The sequence below is a fragment of the Coturnix japonica genome, chromosome 8 (genome assembly GCF_054131305.1).
Source record: "Coturnix japonica strain WE chromosome 8, WE-NBRP24, whole genome shotgun sequence".
In the NCBI taxonomy this organism is placed as follows: Eukaryota; Metazoa; Chordata; class Aves; order Galliformes; family Phasianidae; genus Coturnix; species Coturnix japonica.
Window position 1 is genome coordinate 7,316,731 of NC_140670.1, and position 23,836 is coordinate 7,340,566.

Genomic DNA, 23,836 nt, shown 5'->3' on the forward strand with positions numbered 1-23,836 from the left:
GTAATGGCTTACATAAAGATACTATCAGAATCTAAATACATTAAGAGTCTTGGTTTCAATAATGAAATTACATATAATCCTCCATACAGAAATGTAGATCTTATATTGAAACATACATTTCTTTAATTTTACCTTCAGCTTCTTAAAACCTTAGACACTTCATTTGCAGCATGAAATGTAGGAAAAAAAAATCCAGTTTAAATTAGCTCATTAGACAGAATCTGCTTTTTAAGTGCAGTTCCTGTAACTAAATGCCCATGAAGGGCTCTTGTTTCACAGCTCTTCTTTTTTGAAGAAGTTGTTGGTAAAAAATTGTCAATGTGCAAGAAACACGTGCACTTCACTAAAACCTCTTAAAGAACAAAACTAAAGCAGGGGATCTCCTGAACACTCTGTACTGAAACCTCATTAAATCAACAGTTGCTCCTGATGAACAGTTGCCCAACGTAACCACATATTATTTTCATTATACTGCTTAAACTGTGTTCAAATCTATACACTTCTCTTAGTTCAGAAAGACTTTGTCTTGAAAATGTTTCCAGTGAATGTTATACAGTGCTGCCAGTACAAAGACTCCATTTTTACGTATCTGGAATGAACACTGAAAATTTGTACTGTTTACAAAAATAAACATAGCCACTTATGTTAGTATCATAGAGCTCAGTTAAACAAAGAAACAAACATCACTTCCCCAGTGTTTATCTCATATAGTAAAGTTTAAGAGTTGACACCTTAAAGGCAACCAAATACTACTTCATAAAGAATCCTTACATTTATCCAAAAAGCCTCTCTATTCCATAGTTGCACACTATTTAAGCTTACTTGCAATTGTATTGTTATTAAAGCTGGAAATTTTGGATTACTTTGTTATAAGCTCACCTTCCCACAGAACAAGAACTACAGATCTGGCATTAACCCACTGGAGAGAATGCACAACAGAAAAGGAGTCAATTTAAAAGATAATCCATATCACGTAGAGAAGCGAATTATTGAAATAATAAAGCAATACTCAATTACTTGGAACTAAGATTACTGCAAGAAAACAGCGAGTACCACAGGTTGAATATTACACAATGTTATCTCAGCAAGTTCACCTTCTGTAAGAAGTCTGCAAGTTTAAAAAGCATATTACCCAGACTAGCCATGTCCCTTGGACCACAAACCATTCTGCCCACTCTCAAACTAATTCTGAAACCTGGGAAAGGGACATTCCATCACAAAGACTCAACCACGAAGGGAAAGCAAAACAAAAACCCCACAAAGATGAAGAGAAAACCACCATCTTAGACTCTGTAAATGAAACTCCAGTCACATCAGTAAGTGACAAACCAGATTCACCCTACTGAGATGTGGATTCCACACCAAGAATAAATACATTTTAAGCAACGCAGCTAAAAATTGTCTCTTTCAAACCAGATTCCAATTATCATTTCATATTCCATTTGAAAACAAATAGGATTATTCTTCAATACAATGTTGAAAAAAATATCAAAAACATCTAATGTACCTCAGCTGTATGAGGCTTAAAGCAGCTTCTGTCAATCAGACAATCTATGCCTGACCATCAGTTCATACACTTGCATAAGTAAATATACCTATGTGTATCAAACAAACTCCAAAAGCACGTGGAAAGTTGTAACTTAATTGTTACATAAAATCCACTGCATGTATCATAAATATCTGTATCCAAAATTAACCAAGAATACACGCGTGTGCCAAGGAGATGGGCATTTGTTTACACACTAAACTTTTTCCTGTAAATGTCCATAAACTACAAAGTCCATGCTGGAAAAATCTCAACGCTTTTTCAAGCCAGTCATAATTACCACAAGAAGTTAATAACTATTTCTAAACTTTCTTTTAGACACCACATCCCAGGACCATAATTTAAGACCGAAAATAAACTCTACCACAGGGAGCTGAAAATACATCAGAAATTTGTATGTAGTTATACCCAACAATCTAATTAGATAGTTATGCCCTAGTTACAGGCCAATTCTATGCTGTTCTGACTTGAGGGCTAGCATAGCCAACCCCAGTAAAATTAGAAATCAAAGCATGAATTAGTGCCAAAATGCTTCTACAGTCCTGATAGTGGCACAGGTGACATAATACCTAACACCCTAAAGCTTATGAAGCATGAGAAGCTGATCTACTACACATAGATACTGTTAGAAGTCTCAAATTATTAGTGTAATGTTAAAGAAATCTGAACGGTCTTAATTAAACAACTCATAAGTAAATATGAGCAGCGTTTCTGTGAAAAGAGGATGAGGAACAAACAACATTTTTATCACGTCTGCCAGAATCCAGAGGTTGGCTAACTTACTTCAGCTGGAGGACTGCTACGACTCTCCATCCACTCTAGATGGATGGATGTTGGATTCAGATCAGTAACGTTTAGCAAACAAAACCAACAGTTGTTCCTCTTATGTTATCCAGACACAGAAATAGCCCAGGTCACCTGATGAACTACAGCCAGGTACCTACTTCAAAGATTCTACGTTAGAACAAACTGACAAATAAAAATGAATTTGTGTTCAAAAGGGTCATATGCAGATACAGACTAGAAACAAGGCAATGTAAGACAGATATTTGCTTTTACCTTGCTTTTTTACTTAGGTTTAAAGACTGGTAAAGGATATTTAGCATTACCAGAATAAAGAAATTCCTTCAGTAAATGGTGAGTGCTACCATGAAATCACACAAGGATTGATTTATTTTGTTTCAACTTTAGAATGAGGAAGACATGTATGTAAACATTTTGTTTCAGTGCCATCTGTCTAGAAACAGGAATTCCTTAAAAAGAAGTTTCAGACATGTCAGCTACAGAGGAAAGAAAAAATAGTTATCAAGTAAAAAGAAATTACATTAATTCTATTTTTAGAATATACTTCAGCAATAAACCCAGTAAAAAACCCACAAATACTCAGTCTATACACAAATACATACTATGCTGTTCATTTCTGAAGACTCGTAGCTTCCACACGGATGGACACTTCCAATAGGTTCCAGTCCCTCTTCATCCCACATATATGTGCCATCAGAGCTATCAGATGGAGAAAGCTCAAAAGAGGACCCAGCTCTGTAATTCATCTCTGGAGAAACTGCACTCTCGGCACTGTGCTTTGTGCTTTCACTGTTGTCATCCATTGCTTAAAGAAAACAAACAGCCAACAAAAAAAGTCAAAAAACAATCCAATATTCCAAAAATAAATAAATAAAAGCATGCATTATTCATGTTTTCATGTTTCCAAACCATATGCTAACCAAAAGCATTCTACGGTATTAACACTACTCACCCTAGCAAGTAAAAAGTTCAGGCTGGGTTGGCAGTTATAACCAAGAATCCTTTCAACCTACATCTCTGCTTAAGTTTTACAATGCAGTAATCTACCCCCCAAGAAAAAGTATCTTTTAGAAATCTGTATCTTTTTAATAAAGATTTTAATAAAGTGGGCTCAAAAGTAGAGGCAAGTCTTTCAACTATAATGTCTTTCAACATAGGTTTAGACCCCCAAAGTCCATCAGGGATGTGAAAACACAGACTTTAAAGCACCTTCTGTCTTTCATTGACTTTAGGAGTGAATACAACGTGCCACTAGAAGAAAAACAGTAACACTCTGATTTTAAAAATTAGCTAATTAAAGGAGACACCCTACATTTACTCCCACTACTTATAGCAGTTTCAGCTGCTCTCTCCCTATCGAGAGGAGAAAAATGCAAAGACCACTAATCCAAAACAAACGAATGTCTAAACAAGGCTAAGAGGAATTCTAACACCTTACCAGATAATTAGCAAAAGAAGCTACCATTAATTCTTATTCCAAAGAAAAAGGGCTCTTTAAGGAAAAAAAAAAAAAAAACCAAAAAAAAAAACTGCTTGAAGAAGACAACTATCATGCAGAAAAGGCACTGAGAAAAAATGGATGGGCTAGTATAGTTTTGTTATGAAAAACAGAATGGCTAAGTACATAAAGTAACAATAGCAATTAAAGAATATTCATTTTAGTACCAAAAATTTCAAATCAAATGCAACAAAGTATTTACCAGACACATTTATATCAAGCCAGTCATCAGCATTACAGCAAGATCCTCCACTTTCCTTGATAGAAGTGAACGGTTCTACTGATGTTATGCTCCCGTGCTCTAACTCCTGAATGCAGCTCTCCTTTTGCTGCACTCGTATTGTTTTATTTGGATCCTCTAAATCTATGAAATCATCGCTGAAGTCTTCGCTCAAGTCATTTTTTTCAGAGGACGACAAAGAAGATATAGATATTTCATCTCCATCATCACTCATACACATGACATTTGATCCATGTTTTCCCATGCTTTCATGAAGGCCTTCAACAGATTCTGTTCTTTGAGCATTACTCTCTATAATGCTATTTTTATCAATTGTTCTATTTATATTTGTTGATATTTCAGAGTTCTCCACTATATACGTGTCAGCAGTTGTACTTTTGCCACCATCCACAATAATATTTCCAGCAAACCTTTGGCTAGCAGGCTTCAACAGAGAGGGCCGACTTAATCTGTATCCAAAAGAAGGTGCAGACCCAGATCCATTCGACAGCGGGGACTTCTTTGTACAAGATGATATACTAGAGTATGGCCTGGTAAATCCATACTTCACAGACTCGTTTCCATTGGGTACATCCAACTGTCTCGCATTTCTTGACCACAGAGTTGACCTCTGAGATGTCCTAACAGCTAGATTTTGACTATGATAAGGCCTTGTAAGATCCACAGCTTTATTGAAGGAATGCGACCTGGTTATTGATGCAGTGGGAAGGAAAGAATTCTGAATGGAATGTGAAAAACTTTGTGATCTTACCATTTTTTCACAGGAAGAAGACTTGCTATTGTCTGTAGAGTGTACAAGGCTTTCTCCTGAACTTGTCCTTGAGGCATTGGAATTCGCTCTAGGTCTCTGCAAACCTACCATTGGCCGATTACCATAAAAACCATTTAAGTGTGATTTTGGAGCACTGAGTCCAGAATACGAGGTCCTTCCTGACAGGGCACCTTTGGTGAATTTTGCTGAACTAGACAGTCCAGGCAAAGACTTGGGGTTTGATTCCTCAGTAGAAGATACAAACATATTGTTTTGCTTTGCTGTTTTTGACCCAGCTGAAGAAGTATTGTTCAAACCCACCCTGAGCATATCATTATTCAATGCTCCTTGAGACTGAGAATACTTCTCAGAATCAATTAATTTGTCATTAGAACTATGTTTAGAGTTGGTCTCTCTCTCATTTTGATCACGAAGCTGATATTTATTTGATTTTCTCCAGTTGAAAGAGAAGGAAGACGTGTTAACAGTGCCATTGTGCTTGCTGAAATTTTTGCCACCATTATTCCCTGTTAAATTAACAGCTGTCCCATTTGATGTCGGTTGTAAGACACTTCCTAAAGTCTTCGTTCCATATTTTGGCAGCCTGGAAACCAAGGATGTCCTGATTTGATTTCTCTCTTCCATGAGCTATTGGGTACATTGGTCCTCAAAGGGTGCGTGAATCTGAGAAAAAGAAAGAATACATTAGACCTTCATCAATAACACAAAACAATATATTTAATATGCATTCACATCTATCTTCACTGCATCCATGCTTAACTACACTGTAACCGTATAAAGTAACTCACGTTTTATGACTTCCAGAGAAACAGTAATACAGTAGCAGCTATTCAGCAGTAACATATTATTCAGTTCTCACTCTCCACCACCTAGATTTTTGTGGTCGGTCTAAACTGCCTATCCTTTGTCTTCCTCCATATCATTAAAGGTAAGTTTTATAAAGGGCGTGCATTTTTCACCTACCAATTTGAACAGCAAACCAATTTTTTCAACTGCTCTTCAGTCATTCAATTACACACTTAAGACTTCGTATTTTAAAAAGAACAAATTGAATATAGCACAAACCCGTAGTCAGCAACCTAAAGCTTCTAAAACTACACCATAAAAACCTGACAAAAACTACCCTTTGCAAAGTTATCTTCCCTAGCCAAAAACATTCACAATGTACCACTCACTGCATCAAGAGGAGAAGAGATTCTGACAGACATCATACATCCTCAAGAATGAACAAATAAAAATAGCAGTGGAAGAAACATTACTAAAAGCCATTTGAAGAAACGTTCACTATCTTAGGGATTGCCCTAGCTCTTCATTTCACATAGAAGATCTGAGTAAATGGTTAAGAGTTACGGGGTGCTTTTGTTTTAAGATTTTAGCAAAAGAGTAACAAAGTGATACATGTTACTGCCAGCAGAACCAGCACAGCCTATAGGAACTGCAGTTGATGTAAAACTGACTGACTGACATAAAACTAACTTGCACTAACCCCAAGAACACAGCCCTGAAGATCACATTCTGAAGAAGGTTTCTGCTGAAGAAAGCTACTCACACCCTGCACCATCAGCACAAAACAGAAACATCAACTTTGTCACCTGGGCATGAGGTGGAGGCAAAAGCTGTCTTCTAGCAAGAGTTCACTGTATGTTTCTCCTCATTCCCACAGGGACCCTTCCCAAGTGTATTCTGTTTATGTCAGATTTCCCAAGCATGAACCTGCATTCACAGCCCTCTGCTTAACAGTAACTTCTCTCTCCATCAATTTTGTCAGAATACTCTGGACTCAATTGTATGCCTGGACCTATACAGTCTCAGAGTTCCATCAATACATTGTGGAATACAAATCTTTGCTTACGTTTGTTGATAATTCAGTGGCTGATCATTTCATTTTGTTTCCCCAATTTCTAAGTTTAAAGATTAATAAATAAACAAACATCACTGATCATTCATCTTCACCCCAGCATTTTCTTCTTCCATACTCCCATTCAGAATGAAGATCCTTAGCATTTTTCACCTTCATATGGAAACTGTCACCCATCTTGGTTGCCTTCTTGTTCCCATACAAGATCTGAGTTACAGGATAGCAGCTGCATGCAGTATTCAATTTAATACATTTCTTAATAATGATTAAAAATTTCTTGGCACGAATGAATTTAAATGCTAGACTTCTGTGCAAAGATGCATGAACACTTAAAGCTACCTCCATATTCTGAAATAAAGAGATTTATAGCGTTTATTCCTTTCCCTATATCTGTGGCTCCCTAGACCCTTGGAAATATTCCACTACCTTCATCATCAAAAATGTGTTTTAGGACAATGTCATTTTGATCTATTTAATACTATGCTTTTATTTTATGAAGCTGCATCTTTGCCTCAACAGTTCTTGGCTTGAAAGCTTCCATCCCACTTAAATACACTTCCACACATACTCGTCTGACTATTTGCACAGACAACATTATCTGTATCAAACTTTTGCAGCAATACAATGAATTTCCCTAAATGCTATTATTATTATTAAAGCCCAAATAGACAGTAAGGGCAGGCAAAATCTCCAAGTTTTAATTAACACAAAGTTCTCACTTGCAATAAATACCATATTAGCAAGATGAGGTTTCTCTTGTAGAAGACACCTGTGAAAGAATATGTTGTTTTTGCCATCCTGGTTTTATTTATCAGTCAGCTCCACCCACTGGTCTTACAAGGTTACCAGCACAGAGTGTTGCTAGTTATTATGTTATTCCCTGAAGCTATTATCTGTGTTTGATTTTTCACAGACAGCTGGCAGGACTGAAAAACACCGAAGTACTTAAACCACAGCAAACACGCTGAGAAACAACACAGAGCAAGAACTACTGTACTTGAGGGACAGGAAATACCCTATGTAACCACAGCAAGCATTAGCTCAAAGTGACTCACTCCCCAGGCTGCAAGACCTCACTAAGAAATACATCAGATAAAATCAAAGTGGCATTAAAATCATGCAAACTGAAGCAACCCCAGGATTCTGTAATTGAATAGGATGCCCCAGAGCTGTGCTACTCGAAGTAGGTCTAACTAAAAAGATATTAATAGAAACATATTCAGAAACACAGCTTCTAAAGGGATCCTAACACAATGAAAATGTCAGAATCCACATCCTGCAACAGGTAGCACACACCCATTTAGAATACACCCATATATGTGTTTGGGTGGATAGTGATAGTACAAGGGGGAATGGTTCTAAACTGAGACAGCGGAGGTTTACATTGGATATTAGGGGGAAGTCTTTAACCCAGAGGGTGGTAACATATTGGAACAGGTTGCCCAAGGAGACTGTGGATGCCCCATCCCTGCAGGCATTCAAGGCCAGGCTGGATAAAAAAAGAATTCTGTCTACTGTGCACCTGTATACCTTATCAAAATGAAATCATGTATGAATATCAAACATCAGCCTCCAAGACACCTAATGCCAAGCGTATGTCGATAACGTACATTATTGTTATTTAAAATAACGCCATGCACAGCACTATACTTAACATTATGAAGCACTGACTCACAGCAAGTAACATAACACAAAGCCATCAAAACATACCCCAACTCTAACAAAAAAAACCTCAACTCTCATAAAGAAATGTTCCAAAAAAATCAAGAAAGTTGAACTAGAAAAGCTGCTTTCATGCTGTATGAATAAATCCCTTCTGACATCTGTCTACTATCTCTCAGGTGACCATAAAATTTAAATGAGGCCATTTAATGAGATTGCTTTAATCCTCCAACAACTGCTGCAAATTAAACTCAAACACCATTCAGGTCTCTCAGAAGGGTGTTGTTCATTTATCCTTAATTAGGGAAAGAGGAAATATCTTCAAGAAAACTGTACTGACTGCTTAAAACACCTCAGATAATTAAATACTGTCTGCAAAAATTACATGCCTATGTTTCACTATTTACATAGCTATAACTACTGTCCCATTTCCTATTATCAGTCTCATTTGTTTGGTTGAAGGACAAATGCCATCAAAAAAACACCTTAGCAGCACACTCTGGCAGATGTTACTTTCTCCCACCATCTGGAAGTTTTCTCCAAGTTCTCTTATCAAATTTCCTCAGTTTCAACATACATTTACTAATAAAGACCCCATTCACAAGAACATCACAAGTTAGTTTGTTTCCTACATTGCACACAACTCAGGTTCATTATAATCTCCATTGCATTCCCCTTTATCTTAAAAAACTCAACATACTTTCAGATTTGAGCAACCTATGGATTTTTTTCTTAAACTAATATTTGAACAAACAGGCCTTACACATTCTGCCCTGGGAAATGCCTTTTCTAGTTCACACAAGTCTAATAGGGAGCTAAACTAATTATGAAGAGCCTAGCCATACATAATAATCCAGGGAAAAGGAATTAAGATCTACAACCACTCTGAGCTAACTGAAAAGGTACTTTATCACTATTTTCAAGGATATTTAAGATTCTGGTGATAAGAAAGGATATTCATAGTTACTTTCCTTAGCACTTCACATTTAAGATTATTTTCATCAAGACAAGATCCTCTGACATGAGCTTCAACTAGCAAACGCAACACCCATAGCCTCTGTTTCAAGAGCATCAAGAAGAGTTTCACATACATCATCATCTCTGATGAGTCCGGTTTTACACCTGAGACTTCACCCTACATGTAGTAGAATGAATCTTACACACATACAAAAGAGGCAAATGAAGTTTATGTAAGGGCCGCTCAGAAAGTAGTATCTACTACTTGATTCTGTTGGCCCATGATATCAGAGGCGGATGTTGGTGGAATGGCAGCAGGGGTTGAACCTTCTCACCAGTGTTCCATTACATGTTGTTGCTGTGTGGCAAACGGCAGCAGAGGGGCAGTCTGACAAAATGGTGTCTGACATGAAAGTCTGAATGAAGTACATGAACAGTAAAAAATGCAGTAAAATCAGCACTCGGTGACATTCATTGACACTTGCTGAACAGTCATGGAGACCAACAAGTGAATGTGAGCACATAGAGGCCAGCGGGTGGTGCTTTTCACCAGTGGCAATAGCGGGTCACCACCACTGGTGCAGATCCTTTTGAGTGTGGTACAAAAGCTCCTGTTCATCGCTGGCAAAAATGCATAGTGAATGGCAGCGAACATGCTGAAAAATAGAGTTTTGTAGCTGAGAATCTGCTCTATCAAATAATGTTATTGTGCTCTTCATGTTATTGTGCTCTTCATATTTGTTGTAGTTTCCATGTAAATAAGAAGGCATTGCTTTCAGAGCAATCTCCATACATTTTCATCTTGGACAACATAAGAATATTGCTGTCCCTATAACCCAACCAGAGAGCTAACAGCAGTTTGAATATTCCAGTTATTTGTGGGACCAATCTCCCTCTTACTGCCATAGCAGTGCACAGTAAGCAGCTGCAAGATGAAACACGCTTTCCTGCAGCCTACAAGAAGCTGACAGCTGCGACAGTACACAAGCTTCCTTACTCAACCAGAAACATTATGTTCAATAGTGTTCACATACGGCAAATGCCAATTAGCGACCAGTTTTGTTTGCTACTTGGTTTGGGCAGACTGACGTAACCGCTATGAAGCTCAGCAGCATTATCCACATTTCTACCTCCATAATTGGGATGTTACAAAAGTCAGAAGTTTAGTAACTACATTTGCCAAGCCAGACCTTATACTCTTCTATTACTTCCCTTCTCCAGACAGGCTAAGAATCAAGTGACTGCCTAATTCACTTGCTTGGCTCAGTGACAGCTGAACTGAAGCAACAGTTAATCCTCATTAATTGATATCTCTGGCACCAAGAACATGGCAAGGTAACTTCCAGGGACCTTCACCCTTTTTCCTAGAACACAAAAACTGATTTCTACCCATGAAAACAATACAAAAACATTTCACCCATGGAAACCTAAATTATCTAGAGCTATTATTCTAGTGAAACACTTTCTCAGCTACATCACTACACTAGAGCTGAGGACAAAGGAAAAACAGAACTGTTAATCAATGTCCAAGCAGCATGGAAAATGAGTGAAATACACCTTTAAGAACTGAAAGGCAAATAGAAGGCAACAGATGGGTGTCTTGAAAAAGGCAGAATCTACCACCTTAAATAACAATTACATACTGTTTTCTGCAGCACGCTTATAAAAGCAGAGTCCTGTTGAAAACAGTCACACAAGACCAGATATTCAAAATGCTGTGAAATACATGTGAGACGCAAAGAATACAGATGTTCTGACTGTGTATGTTCAGCAATACTTAAGTTTCTGGGCTATAAGTATAGTTTAAGAACTGTTTAACTTAAAAATAACATTAAAAACGTACTATACATGAACTGTATCTTATCAAAGTAGGGAGGTACTGAATGACATGTCAGAAAATGAAACAGGGAAGCCCTTACAATAGAAATTAGCTTCCTTAGGAACTACTTTGGAGCACTGCAGGATGGGTAGCATAGCCAATAGTCAGGTTCCAGGTTTGAGGGAACTCATGAGAGCTGAACAGAATGAAAGAATCTAGCAGAAGATCTGGTTAGCAAACACCTGCTCTGAGAAGGACAAGGCCTCAATTGTCTGAGAAACTAAAAATATATCAGTCTTAAGAAAATCATTCAGGCCATATGAATTCAACTGGAAGAGAATACAATTAAAAACCTTGATGGTAGAGAACTTCTGGGTATTAAAAGGCATTGCATGTTCTTTAGTGTTACTTACCCTGAAGATTAGCTTCAGTTTTGCTGAAAAAGCCCTTTCCTGTAAACTTTGCGATGAAGTAAGATTTACCTATGCTGTAGTAATATTTTCCAAGCCTTCTTTCCACCCCCATCTTCAGCTTAAAGCACCTCTGCTCTGTGTCACGATTGGTATCTGCCCAGAAATGTTTTGCTTTGTACTACTCTGCCCACCTGTGCTTTACACAATAGGAAAATAGAAATGATGCCTCTCAAAGAGGTAATTCTGCACTGATTTTCAGCAGTCTCACGTCAATGCCTATTGAGGTAGAGGGCAGGGAAGGTCTAGAAGCTCAGGAGCAGCTTCACCAGAAAAAAAACTATGAGAGGTAACACTGAGGAGAAAGGAAAAGGCTTTACTCCCAGAAAACCAGGGCCTGAAAAAAAAACTGAAGAAACAGATCCAAAATAACACATTTCAATTCAATTCTGCTTCAGTGTTCTTTTTGAATGGAAGAATACAAGTTACTGCAGTCCTTCATAACTGAGAAGTGAAATCCAAAGAGATTAGCCTTTTCCTATGCCAGTGGCTGTCAGCCTACTCTCAGGGCACGGTCAGAGAGCAACCAGAACCACAACACTGCTCTGAAGCTGCTAGCTACCTGATGCATCAACATGGACGAATCAGTTCCCTCACTTTTAAGTTCAACCCTCCTGTTCACAGAGCTAAAACACCATTCTAAGCTAACTTGTTCTGCCAAAATTCTTACCAGCTCCTTCAGCAATAACTACGGATGGCTTAGACACAGACAGACTGTTTTCATTGAGGTTTTCATTGAGTTCGTATATTCTTTCAAACATTCATCATACTCATGACTGATAGGCCTAACACCAATGGAAAAACACTCACGCTAGAAGGAATTAAAACACACTGATTACTTTGTTTGTCATGTACCAAGAAATAGACTTCATGGACAGAACCTCCACAACAGACTCAGCCCTGGTGAGTGAGTCATGTAGACCATGCTTCCTAATCAGGGCAGCTTACATTCCAAAATGTCAGGGCACTTACATTTCGAAACATGTATTGTCTTCTAAATCCTTGCTGATGTACAGATATGAAGGGTCTTTACTTGTTTCAATTCAATGATGACATTATTCAGTTCAAACTGTTACCAGATTTGCAGGGACAATAAACACAAAGGAGAAAAGCAAACTAGGAAGAGATAGGCACCATCTGTCTGCCATACAGATAGGATGCCCTGAAACCTAAAGACAAAGCACCACTGCTACAAAGAAGAGTTAGGCCATCCCATTATGCAAGCACCACTCCCACCTCTCCCTCAAGTACCAGCCATAAAACACACCTCTATCTAAGTCACTCTTTAATGCTGTCTTTAAACTTGGTATTTGGCAAGACCTCTATCCTGGAAGGTAATTATAAGGTGAGGGGGTGGGAATGAAAGACATAACTGCATTTCAAAGAAGATTTAAGCTATTATCGCTGATTATGTCATAAAGGCTGTACTAGTTCACTCATTTATATGATACAACTACACCAAATAAGGACACCGAACTGTCTTAAACAAAAACCCTATTTGATTGTACAAATTGATACTGTATAAACAGTTACTACTGATGGAAGCACTGCTACCAGCATGAACCATATCTGAACACTTCACCCACGTACATATCTTAAGGTCAACAGTTCCCAGCAGTTTCTATCTCCAACTAAGCTCTACTTATCATTCATATGTCTTTCCCTCCTCCCAACTCATGCACGTTCATTCCTCTTACTGGTATATAAATAAGCCTGCTTGTTAGAGATTAAGCTGAATAACATATATAGACACTTATATATATGGACTCACTGGTACTGAGATAAGCCTGAAGAGGTTCAGGGATGAAAAGTGAACAGGACTACACAAGGTAAAATAGCAGACAGGTAGAGGAAAATGCTATGAGCTCCTTTTCTTCTAACTGCCAATGCTATTTTAAACTAATTCAGTTTTTGTTGGAAGATTACGGCCTTAAGAAATGAAAGTACCAAACCACAGCTAGAGATTTTTAAAGATACATATATATTCTTCAATCACACAATACTGGATTAAAAAAAAACAACCCAATACGAGAAAAGGGAACAACAGATGAAATCTTTACAACTTCTCTCATGAAAGAAAACAAGCTTGAAAAAGTAAACAAATCCCTGTATTTCTCTGGGTTGGGATCCCAGCAATTCAGATGTCTGGATTCAATACTCCACAGCTCATCCATCCAGTTCCAGCAGTTAAACTGATTTTAAAGACAATGAATAGGAAAACACTGTCTCCCATGTTAGTCTTAAAACAATGCACCAGGAAAAAGAAGAGCTGGGCAAGCATACAATATAACTTCAACTAATTCCAGCTCATGGGATTTCTTGAATTTGATATATCTAGTTTTAGAACTCTGCAAATCTTTCCTCTGCAATCCTGTCCAACCTGTTCCTTCTAACTTTTCCTGTCTATGACTGCCTTATGAGTTCCAGAGCACTGCTGCTAACTCTTGGAAAGAGAAACTGGACAGAGTTTACTTCTCATATAGGAGAATACTGCAAACAAGAGGGTTATATTTGTCCCTCCTTTAAGGGATCTGATTTTTGTGTCTTTACAAGAAGTAGTCCTAAAAGGTCATCAGACCTCCATAAACCACCTTTTTACACTTCTCCCACCAAAACACTTCCCTTGAATATTTAAATATGTTAACACACATGTTGTGCAGAGGGACTATAACTACCCTGACTGTTATCCAGGTTATCTGGAACTAAAGGAGCCCTCATACATACTCCAGTTCAACACAATTATAAATGCCCTGCCTTGCAAGAACTGGCCACTGATTTCTGCCCCATTACCAAACAAACCAGTTAATAGGATTATTTTCTATGTTCTTTCAAGAATATACTAGACTGCTCGCATTCTCTGATATCAAATTTGACTTCTCCTCAAAATCCATCCTTAATCAAAACTAGTGCAGCCACATACCAGCGCATCGTAGCTTTCAGTTGAAACTTATTTCTAAACCACGGTCATTCTCAAAGTGTCACTGGAATTTCATCTCATTAGTTCTGAGCAGTTAGAGCTCCTGTCTACAACGTGATTACTACAAATCAGCTCCCCACCTCAAAACCAAACTCTAAAAACATATTCCAGAACAAACAACTTGGCAAATCTGCTAAAGAATTAAAGAACAACATATTTAACCACAGGCTAACAGCATTCTGTAAGTGTTTTAACATTTTCTTACTGATTTTACAACACACAGATTGGAATGTACCCATCAAGGTCAGCTTTGAAACACGTAGAAGCTGCAGATACTTGTTATACTTCCACCCAACCAGAACCAAAAAGTAAAACTGTTTCTTTAACAAACTGAACAAAGTAGACACGTGGAACAAAAGTAACTGAACATGAATAGTGACAGCTTGTCCACAGCAGCCATTTCTCCCATATAAGCTTATTAATTTATACAGAGATAGTCACCTGTAATCACATTTTACTTGAATTTATAGGGTGTGGGGACACATGATTTTGCTTACTCAACATCACAATTTATCTGTGGTAAAGTGCTATTTTTATACAAAACTATCTCAGAGCACATTCACGACTGCAAGATTCACATGGTGACTGAGGCATTCTGTTTCGTGCTTTGTATTATTATTATTATTATCAGCTGTTTCCTGATGGACAAAGCTATGCAGGATGAAGGATTCTGGTCCTTCCCTCACATGTGCTAACAACAGCACCTTTGGCCTCCCAAGCTTATGCCTATGCAAATTTCCCTTGGTGAGATGCATGTTAGCTGGAAGCAAGAACTCAACTCATCAAAAAATACTGATTAACAAGCCTATGTGATAGTATTACTATGTAAAGTCTAGTTTTTCTTACATGTATTTCTATCATTAATATGACTCACAAACTGAAACCAAGTATCACACAAATTCATAGTCTATTGGGAATCTTTCTATCTATACAGAGCCCAAACCACACATGGTATTTCTGAGCCAAGAGAACCCAGGATACTCAGGGACACACTCCCATGATGTTCAGCTTAACTTATGCTGAGTGTGCCACAAGCCATCTGGGCCAACGAAGCCTAAAACATAGGAGTACTTTTGCAAGTCAGAAATTGTTTGCAATTAAAGGATTCTTCCAGACCCCAAACTTGTTCAACCACCACATTAAAGTAAAATCTCACCAGCTGTTTTCCTCTGGCTAGAAAACTAAGGCAATGCAAGCAGAGCAAACACTGCCAACAGTAGCCATGCTTCCTCTTCAATCAAAGCCATTAAAATGCACTCTGCAGAACACTACCTCAAATCATCATGGACTAAGAGCACATGAAAATCCCAACAAACTGTGCTGTGAAAAAGGCATTTCACTGAGAACTTGTGTCACCAGTTCCCCACATAACCAGAGAAACACACCCCCCAGCCCCAGGATTCTTGTCTCACTATACAGTACTGTCAATAGAAGAGTTCCAGCTGAATCCCCCCCTTCAGAACAGAGGGAAAATAGCTAGAAAGTAAAATCCAGCTCTGTGAATGAAGCTGCTTTAAACTAAGAATGGTAGGCTCTGAGCATCCTCAAAACTGCATCTAACTTGGCAGAAGTGCTGAATTGAGATTTAATACGTGTCCCAGAGGTAAGAAGAAATACAGAGACCTACACTGACTAACTAGGCTTCACCTTTGGAATAATTACTTTAATGCTGTTCTGATTTCATTTTAACATACACACATTCAGTTATACAGAGATTTACATAAGCCTCTGTATTGCTTCAACTGAATCACAATACAGGATTTTAAACCTAATTATCAAAACCACCATTAGTATTTTCATCTTGTTAGCATCCTTGTTGGCAAAGAATTTAATCCTACTTGAAAGCTTCTAATTAAGGCGATGGCAGTTTACAATTCACAACAGTGGCAAAAAGGAAACACCACAGCCACAGCTGTAACCTTTCGCTCCCTCTTGTCTCCTCCATTCCCACAGACCTACATTCTTTAACAACTGCAGACAAGCAATGTTCTTTTGACGACCAAAGGTGTGATGACTTTATGTAGAGAAATGCCTGTGCCAGCTCTTCTTTGCAACTGATTTACTCCAAATAACCAATCCATCTTAAAGGATGATCAGGTCCAAAACTAATAGGTTTTACTCCAGCAAGCTTTTACACGAGCAGTTCCATTAAACAGGATTACTTCTTAGTATAACACCATGTTAATTGAGACCATCATGTTAATTGTGGTCATTACTATTCATGTTTCATATAGTCATACATATTAATTATTAAATTCAGAAACACAAGGTGTCATGATGCACAAAAAGTAACTGTAGAAACCTCCAAAACCCTAAACATTCCTACTTTTTAAAGCAGCCTTATGATTAAAGACACCACTCAGCCATTTCTGGAGTGCAGACATACAGATCGCTATTCTGAAAGGTGTTGACTATGAGCAAAGATTAAACTTACATTGTAGCTGCTGCAAGCTGTATGCTGACACAGATCCCAGCTTACCATCTGCTTGGTGACACCTCTTCAGCTTGGAAGTATTCAATTCTAGGTGGGCCCATACCATTTAGGGGTATACGAGCCTATAAATGCTTGAGAAACTGTCAGTTTCATTCAGTATGACTAAACAGGATTAAATACTCACTGCGTCACACTAACATGATGAAGCATTTCCAACTTCTAACCCCTACAGAAAACATATTTTCCAAGTTTCAAGAAATTCCTCTAGCGTTCCCCGTTATAAAAACACAACAAAAGGGACCTTGGATGCCATCTCAATGTGTTTCCAGCACCGTGATAACGCCAGAACTTCCTGTTCTGCACCAAATCAAGGCTGGAGGCCCACGTACAACAGAAACAAACCCGCTCCCCGCACCGGCATAACACAGCTCCCGTCCTTACCTCAAACCGCTGTACGGCCTGGATCGCACTACAGCACCGAGCTCCCACGCACCCCTCGCGGTGCAGCCGATGCGCTGCGAGCTGAGGGCTGCGGCTGCCGGCGGCTCATGGCGTGTCAAAGTGCAGGCAGCGGCACGGTGATGCAAGCAAAGCTGTGTCACCGCGCAACACGCCTAACGTGCTCCGGACGGCTCAAGGAAAATCTGAGCCGCGGTACAGCTGAAATACATCACGGAGAAGAACATCTCAGCGTTGCTTTTAATTGCTGTATTCAAACAGCCGTGCGCCGGGTTCTTTTTGCCTAAAGCCGCTTCCTACCTGCCCCCCGCACAAACCTGGGGCACGCAGCGTCCCCGAGGGTGCGGCTGAGCCCGCAAGGAGAGCCCTCCCCGCCCCTCCCTGCCTCCAGCCGCACGGCCTGCGGAGCCGGCGATGCCGCAGCCCCCTCCTGCCGCCACCCACCGCCCCCAGCCGAGGGACTCCGAGGGTCGCTCAGCAGCGCAGAGCCACGGCCGGACACGGCACTCACCGCCGTGCCGGGCACAGCCGGAGCCGCCCCGTCCTCGATCCGAGCCGCGCCGCTCCACGCACCCAGGTAGCGGCCGCAAAACGCCCCGCCCGGCGGCCCCGAGGAGGGAGGGCCGGAGCGCTCAGCCCTTTCCACGCATGCCCGCCGCCTCCCTTCCTCATCCCCCGGCCCACCCGGCGTCACGGCGGGCGGTGCGAGCCCAGCCCTCCAGCCCCGCCCGCTCCTGTCGGTGTGTACGATGTGCGCATCGCTCTGCCCCGTAACGGGGCCATTAGGCAGGTAGAACAACAGGCTGCATGTCACAGCGTAGGCAGATAGGCCTGCAGGTAGCCCAGCATGTAGACCGTGCGTCCCCGTGAGAACCCTGATACATCTTCCCCCTAGGCAGAATAAAGGCCTTCTTTAAAATAAGAAGCAACAGCCAAAGGCTTTGTATGTCTTCTCTCCTGAACTTTAATGTACCCGTCACATTAATGGATTTATTCTTAGAATAACTTGAAGCGTAATTGTTCCCCTATGGTACAGGAAGAAAGAAAAAAAAAAAAAAAAAAAAGTCCTAAGTGGAGAGATTAAATCTCTTGCGCAAAGCTAAAGAGATAGCAAAGCCAGGAAATGAGCTCAGATTTCCTGAGTCAGGCGGCCTTGCTTTAACCGCACAGTCATCCTCTTTCAGTCATTCTCAGCTTCTGAGCACTAACATCAACAGCATTAGCACAGATTTGACTTGTTCCTGCTTTGTACAAAATGACTTTCCCGTCCCCACTGAAATTTCCTTCCAACTTCTCAATTTCCTTCCCAAAATTAAGATAAATTATAGGTTGACTACGGTGTTCTTAAATTCCCACTGCCTTTCTCAGGTGCTGGCAAGTAACGTCTTCATCCTCAGCACTGTAAATACCCTTTTCTGCCAGATCAGAGGACCATGAATAATTATACCAGCACAGGGGAGGCACATACACTGTCTGCTGACCTGTAAGTGGTGGTATATGTATATATAAAAAGAAAACTGCCCAGCCTAGAGTTGAGAACCTCTACTATGTGTTCAGACATCTAACAGATTGCCACAGTGCTCGTGTAGCCTAACAATTAAGATGCAAAGCTCATAGCTGTGATGAATAACTTCAGAAAGGGACACATTACTTGTACAGCTTGAACTTCTGACTGCTTAAATAAGAGGACAGTCTTGACAGTCCTAGTGTCAGACTACAGGCTAAGATCTGGCCATGATCGAGCGCGCTATCTTTCCGTATCATTTTAATATTTGATGTGTCTCCATCTTGAGGACGTTCTGTTCAATTGATTTTACACTAAATTGATTTAAATGGATGTTATTGTGCTGGGAGATGGACTAGAAGCTCATTTCATCCATTTCACGTGGTGCAGAACTGTGCTGCTACTTCCAAAAACCAGAGATACAGCAATAGATGTGAAAAACGAACAGAGAAGAGCATGAGAGCTGGATGAACAGACTGTGCTGTTTGCACAATTACTGTGCCTCCCTTCATCAGTTTGTAGACCAGGGACTTATCATCCAAAGATGGATTTTCCTGTGGGTTTGCTCAGATATCAGCAATTTCAGTGCAGGAAGCATTAGGAAGGCCTGGTTTTCCCCATAATAATCAAGTATTTTGAGAGTATCCAGCCATAACCTTGCTGGTTTCTTCAACTTCAGCTGACTTGCTGATAGACTTGCTGATAGACTTGCTCATTACTAAGTAATAATAGTATATTTTTTTTTAACAGCCCTCTATTTGTCATAGCTAAAATAAAGCCATTCACACGGCTGGCAGGGCTCTCTGAGCCATAGAAACAAAGAATCATAAAATCATAGAGGCTTAGGTTGGAGGGGATCTCTTCCCTTTTCAATTTATACTTTTGTAAACTACATAAGTAACTTGATTTCCATAGTACCTTAGAAATATGTATTAGAACAAGTTCAGAAAGTTCAGCAGTGCTTTCAGACATTACTCCTACCTATGACTTTCTAAAGCCATGTGCAGGATAACATTTAAACAAAGAACTGCCCATTAACAGTCACGCAGCTGCTAAATAACCTAAAGTTATTTAGGTACTTGGCCCAGAGGTTTCCCTTTGATTTCCTAAGACAATGTTCCTACAGTTATGTTTTTATCATGTGCTTGATGTCATCATTTCTTTACTGGGTCAGTGATGTGGTAGAATTTGCCTGGACCAGCTCAGTGAGAACTGTGCTAAAACCTGCCTGGGGCAATTCTTACACCGTGGCCTTTTTCTTCTAAGAGCTGTCCACCCATAATGCTTCAAAACACCACATTAGTCTAAATGGTTTAGACCTGCCTAGCTGTTACAGACTAGTTAAACTACTTAAACAGCCCAATTAAAACTGCTTTGTAAAATAATGCCTTTTTCTCTGCACGTCCCTCAGTAGCCACGTTTGTACAGTATGCAAAAGCATCTCTAGATAGCAATTAAAATCATACTGTACATGCCTAAAATCCAACTATGCGGTATTTCGTTTCTCTTAAAACATGTTTCCCTCAGTATCTAGCTGTTGAAACAAATTAGCATATGTTTCATTTTAGTCTGATACGGCTTATTTTTAATTCCAGCTTAGCTGGTATTCACATAGCCTGAATGCCCCAAGGAATACAAACATCTAACATTTCCTCTGAGTCAGTAGGAACTTGAGGCCCATGAAACGTAAGTAAAAAATGTTCTTTTTCAGCTTGATTTATAGGTATGGGAGTTGTATCATTTTGTATAAATAAAAATTACTCTAAATCAAGCTGGAGAAACATTTTTCACCACAGTTTGTTACTGAAATGTTGACTAATTATCTCAGAACTCCAAAATATCTTTCCATTACTGAGACCATTATGGAAATTTCTCCAGTGTGTTTGGGATTCCTTTTAACCCAATCTATGAAAACACAAGTTAGTGACAGAATAGAAAACATAACTCAGACTGTTTCTAATAACTTCATCCAAATGTAGCAGAATAAGAAAAACAGACTGAAATCTCAGTAGGTTCAGTAAAAACACGTAAATATGTTTACATACTCAGCATCATATGGCTTATTTTTATACAAACATTGTCGTAAATGATCCCATTCTGTATGTATGCTTTTCCTAAACTGATCAATGTTGATAAGTTATAATCCTGGTAAATTCTGCAGTGAATAACATAACAGTAGATTTGCACGCGTTAAGAAATGAAGTGTAAAAGGCAAGAAAGCAAACAGCAGAAGAATACATATGTAAGAGCATCAAATGTGTCTGTTTTCATTTGACAGCATTCAACTTAACATCCATCCACAGAGAGAGATCATCAGCATCACTCAGCAGATGAAAACAAAGATGAGCCTTCTGAGCCACATTCAGAAGATGCTTAGGAGTGACAAGAGATGCTGATGGTGCAGTGACAGATCTGCAGTTTAATCTTTCCTTTCTTAAGGACAATTCCCACCAACTGGGTAACCCTATGAAAAGGTACATAATAATGGGAAGTATTAATTCTCATTTATCTCACCAAAGGTAGGATCCTTCTAAGAGCAATCCAGATCTGAGTCCCAATTCATAGCTGAAGCAGACTGCAGAAAGGAATTAAATGAAGTGTCATTGTTTTCGTGAATGCTTCCTCAATTACATTAAATTTTCATATGAAAGTCATTAGTTTCAATTAACTTTGAGGCACAAAAAAAGCAAACAAACAAACCCAAAAAACAAGCAGACTGTTCCTACAGCAAACAGCATTTCCAAAATACAGTTCAGGATTTCAGAAGCAGTTTTATTCCCTGTATGTATTTGACCCTAATCTTCCTTGTCAGAACACGTGAAAGCATCCAAAGATAAAAAATGAAAGCTGAAATTCCATTTTTCCAGTGACTAGATTACATTTCTAGCATTAAATGGCAATGAAAATAAAGGGCTCAAAGATGCAGATTAAAAAATGCAATCGCTTTTCCTTTTTTTTTTTTTCTTCTTTTTCTTTCGTGCACGTGGCAGTAACGTGTGCTCCGAGAAAAGCTGACCTTATCTAAACTGATGTGACCAAACTAACCAGTATAGCTCAATAATTAACTGAATGCCTCAGCACTAGGCAGGAGCATTAAGGACAGTAACACTGTATGCTCAGAATCATGGCTGGAAAAGTCATGAAATATCACATCAGAAATGTTTTCTCTTATAAGGTGTGGTTTTTTTTTTTTCTCTTCTGTACTTATTCCCTTTCCCTTTTCTTTAGGCATCGGGAATCATCTGGAGAATGTAAGTGGCCAGTTAGATGATTCTTAAAGAGCAACCTCGGCCTGTTGGAGATAGAATTTATACAGGTTACTCTTGACCAGGTTGGTTCACCTCAATGTTGGCTGGAGGACAGGCTGTCACTGCCTCCAAGGTCCTTCCTACTGCTGAATCTTTCTGGAAACTGCAACTGGTTGCAATGAGTTTTAGCTACTTGCTTTCCTAGCAAGTGAGAAAGCTGGATTCTCACAAAGGCAAAACAAAAGAAATATCATAGAATCACAGAATTACCCAGGTTGGAAAAGACCTTGAAGATCATCAAGTCCAACCACAGCCTAACCACAGTACCCTAACTCTAACAACCCTCTGCTAAATCATATCCCTGAGCACCACATCCAAAGCTTCCCTTGATTCCTGGACTTCAGAAGCCATCATCCCAAGGGATTTTGCCAGAAACATCATCACCAGGCATTCAGTGGCTGATTTATCTAGTAAGACATTTAGCAAGGTTCTGATGTACTTCTAAACCTGGAGATGCTGAAGGTGTTTTTCTCTGAGTTAATAATTACTAACCATAGATTGCAGCAAGCTGGAAAGAGACTGAACTATTTTTGAAATGCATGCAATAAATAATAGTGGCTGTGCTTCAGATGGTTGTCACAAGGCTCAAGGACAAATTCTAAACAGCATGACTGGCATTTTAATGGCTAAAAATATGCCTTCGGTTCACGTTGTGAAAAATCTATTAGAAAACTCTTACAGACCAAAAGTTTCATGCAAAATAGTGAATAAAACTGCTGCCCTTCCTGCCTTACTATATAAATAGCTGTGAAAAATACTTTCTCCTCTAAATCATTTGAAATCAGGGAAGTCCTAGTGCTCTGCAAGCATGAGTGCATCCCCAGAATACACTTTAGCAGAGGTAAGGCTATTTCTAATTAATTTCACACAAACTGGGGTATACAAGGTGCCAAGGTCAAACTGGAAAGCCTCTGGCAAAGATCTGGAATCAGTCGATCCTCACTTCAGATCTGTGTGTTCATGACTGAACCATGCAACACTTAGGATGAAACCCCACCAAAATGGCATGGAAGAAGAACATAAAATCTGATACTCTGAATGTAAGAAAGCTGTAATAGTAACTGTAAGTTAAATAAGAAACCTTGGGAGATACTCACCTAATGTTGGTGGTTAAGAACAGGCATGTAATTCTCAGAGGTGCATGTAATTCTTATAGACACAGAAAAGAGGACAACACAGACAAGCTCAAGGAAACCTCTACTGAGAATGCAGGTCAACTGCAGGACTAACTCAAGCCACAAAGACGCACATAGTGAATGTAATAGCAGATAAGCACTTATAAAACAGTAAATCTACAATGAATGCACAGGGAGATGGATAAGCTTTTAAGGAGTGTCTGGCTTACATCTGCCTTTCAACATCACTTCAAACTGTGTATTTACAAGCATATTTTAGGTGTCTGATTTTGTTTCTATGTTAGATTTTTATAATACAATGCAATCCATTTTCAAGAAGAGAATGATACTCTGGCAACATAACTGTATGCATTGAAAAACGTGAGGCTTAAGACATAGTTCTGTATCCACA

General features: G+C 39.3%; 1 protein-coding gene across 8 annotated transcripts in view; it reads right to left on the reverse strand.

Annotated features, from left to right (window-relative positions):
- Positions 1 to 23,836, reverse strand: part of CCSER2 (coiled-coil serine rich protein 2) — a 133,943-nt gene that overhangs the window by 46,675 nt on the left and 63,432 nt on the right. For 4 of the 8 annotated variants that reach the window (XM_015865997.3, XM_085553923.1, XM_085553922.1 and 1 more), the window contains exons 1-4: positions 18,009 to 18,122; positions 17,480 to 17,698; positions 4,051 to 5,524; positions 2,953 to 3,155 (exon numbers count right to left, since the gene is read on the reverse strand). In XM_015865997.3, the coding sequence (XP_015721483.2) occupies positions 2,953 to 3,155; positions 4,051 to 5,485 (1,638 nt within the window). In that variant the 5' untranslated portion in view covers positions 5,486 to 5,524; positions 17,480 to 17,698; positions 18,009 to 18,122. Of the gene's footprint in view, positions 1 to 2,952; positions 3,156 to 4,050; positions 5,525 to 17,479; positions 17,699 to 18,008; positions 18,123 to 23,836 lie in introns of those variants that run through there. The other 4 variants (XM_015865996.2, XM_015865999.3, XM_015865998.3 and 1 more) reach the window with 2 other exon arrangements.